The sequence below is a fragment of the Alosa pseudoharengus genome, unplaced genomic scaffold (genome assembly GCF_046254945.1).
Source record: "Alosa pseudoharengus isolate Yale_2024_CS ecotype anadromous, Long Island Sound unplaced genomic scaffold, YU_APseudo_1.1 YU_APseudo_1.1_scf_11, whole genome shotgun sequence".
NCBI classification, from domain to species: Eukaryota; Metazoa; Chordata; class Actinopteri; order Clupeiformes; family Clupeidae; genus Alosa; species Alosa pseudoharengus.
In genome coordinates this window covers 33723623-33726122 of record NW_027468576.1, presented here as the reverse complement: position 1 = coordinate 33726122, position 2500 = coordinate 33723623, and the positions used below count along the sequence as shown (strand labels likewise).

Sequence of the window (2500 nt, the reverse complement as noted above, 5' to 3'; positions counted from 1 at the left end):
CTTCTCCACTCCACCCGCTGCAGCTGCCCATCCAACACCAACATCAGGCCCACCGTCTGAGCCTGAGGGGAAAGGGGGAGGGAGAGAAGGAAAAAGAGAGATAATAGAGAAAGAGAGAGAGAGTGAGAGGGAGGCAGGGAGGGAAAGAGAGAGAGAGAGAGAGGGAGGGAAAAGTGGGAGGAAGAGACAGATTATAAGAGGTAGGGAAGCGAGAGGAGGCTGTCAACAACCAACTGACTGCATGCACCCTCAGGGAAAAACAACAAACAGCTTGCCGTATTTTTTCCAAAATGATGAAGTCATCGGGGAAAGTGTCAATATCTTTGGCCATAATGAGCTAAGTTAATGAGTGGAACACCCTGATGAGCTTAATTACCAGTGAACATAATTACTCTCAAAATTAACTTCCTACACTGATTGCAGGGTCTACATTCTCATTGACAGCTGTGTCTGTGGGTCTGTGTGTGTGTGTGTGTGTGTGTGGTAGGATAATTAGCAACAGTCAGTAGACTACCTGATCAGCCAGAAAGGATTCATGCCCTCCAGCAAACAAGTCAAATGGATTTGTGTACTGGAACTTTTCAGCAGAAATATAACGTAATGTTCTGCAAATTAATAAGCGTATGAAGACTCTTTAAAAATAACAGACCAAGGCATGTTCATGAGAGTGTTTGTCTAACACATCCGTCAATCTTTGCCTGAACAAGCGCTTCCATGCCAAACAACAACACAAGCTTGCTTCCCTTGGCTTCCCCCACTGGCTTCTTTGATAATGTCAGAAAGAGTGTTACTAGCTTGCGTATCATGGAAACATAAACAAAAGGCTATGAAAAACTATGCAAGACATTTGATGAGATTTCAGTGGGTTGTTGTATTAGGTGGAGAGGAGTTAGACATCCACCATCAGACACGGTTAACTGATTAAAAATGACTCATGGGTTATTAAAAACCGTCAATGAACTGGCCAGCAGCAGAGATGATATGGGAATCTGGCCAAGTCATACCAACTGAGGAATTTACCACTGAAATGTGCTGTGCAGTTAGTGGGGTTCTTCCATCTTCTTAAAGATCAACACTCAAAGGCTTTTCAAGAACTTTCCAGGCCAAATTTCCTCAAATTCAAGGACTTAACATGGCCATAGTTTGTGACACAGATCAAGATCAATAGGCTACGAGCACAAAAGGCTCTCGGTGAGCTTGTTTGTTTCCGGCGGAGCCAGGTGTGTTTGAACCTGCCGCTATCGTAATTAGTGTCTACACGGATCCGGTTGTGTGTCGCACCTAGTGAATCAGTTACAATAAAGAAGGATTTATGCGCGTGTTATTATTATTATTATTGGTACAGTATATATCGAGATATTCAGTATTAGAGTGAAGAATTAGAGCAGAATACAACAGAAGATACCGTTACAACCAGTGTTGGGCAAGTTACTTCAAAAGCATAATGCATTATTTATTACTTGTTACTGTCATCTCAAAGTAATTTGTTACATTACAATATTACTGTCTTTGAATTGTAAGGCATTACACTACGTTTACATTACTTTCACCAAAATAACAGGAAATATGGATTTGGTGTTCTCAATAGATCTTCGTGTGTTCAATGCAGCTCATTACACGGCAGTAGGTGATGTGGTATGGCATAATGACTGAGCTAGGCTTAAGGCTGACAAAAGAACAATATAATGGTTGCAGTTATGGCTCATGGGACAATGTAGGCCCCAAATCCAAAGGTCACTCACAACTTAATATAGTAAAATATAGCCATAGTGAAATTGTATGTTGACTTTAAATGGTTCTCATCATTGCTGGTTGCCTTTCCTTCCACTTACAGTGGTGTAGACTTAATGCAAATAGTTTGAGAATAATGACTACGATCTTTGTCTGTAAAAGCAACATTTTAGTTATTCTCACTGCTTGAAATGAGAAGTATAGCCTAACCATGTTAGATATGTTGCATGAATGGCAGAGATAACTTTCTACAGTCATCTAAACAAGGCAATCAAATTCCAGGACCAGTATAGATTACTTTTTTAATTCTTGGATAATCTTCTCTGGTGCCAATTGAGCATTTCTCAATTTTGGATTAAAAAGCAAAGTAACTTCAGTTACTGAGAATTGTACCGAGTAAAATATTACTGAAATTGTATTGGTAATGCCTTACATTACTGCATTACAGCAAAAAGCAATGCATTACTGTAATTACATTACTTGTTTAATGCATTACTCCCAACACTGGTTAGAACACAGCTAACGCTCCTCATGAGCTGCCTGACGAGCCTTTCGTGCATGTAGCCTATTCATTGTTACACTATCAGGCTTTACAGAAGCTCACTGACAACATTTAAAATGGGTCAACGTCTCTCAATTGCTCCATGTTACAGTGATAACAGGCTATGTGGTCTCTTCCCTTTTCTAACACAAAATACATTATTTCAAGCACTTCAAGTTGTAGGGATTGTAAGGGGAACCCTGAGCCTGACCCCTGAACCCCATGGGA

General features: G+C 40.4%; 1 protein-coding gene across 2 annotated transcripts in view; it reads right to left on the bottom strand.

The window, feature by feature from the left end:
• Positions 1-2500, bottom strand: part of rabggta (Rab geranylgeranyltransferase subunit alpha) — a 13798-nt gene that overhangs the window by 7247 nt on the left and 4051 nt on the right. For both annotated transcript variants that reach the window (XM_076278949.1, XM_076278950.1), the window contains one exon: positions 1-62. This exon is cut by the window's left edge and continues 34 nt beyond it. In XM_076278949.1, the coding sequence (XP_076135064.1) occupies positions 1-62 (62 nt within the window). The remainder of the gene's footprint in view (positions 63-2500) is intronic.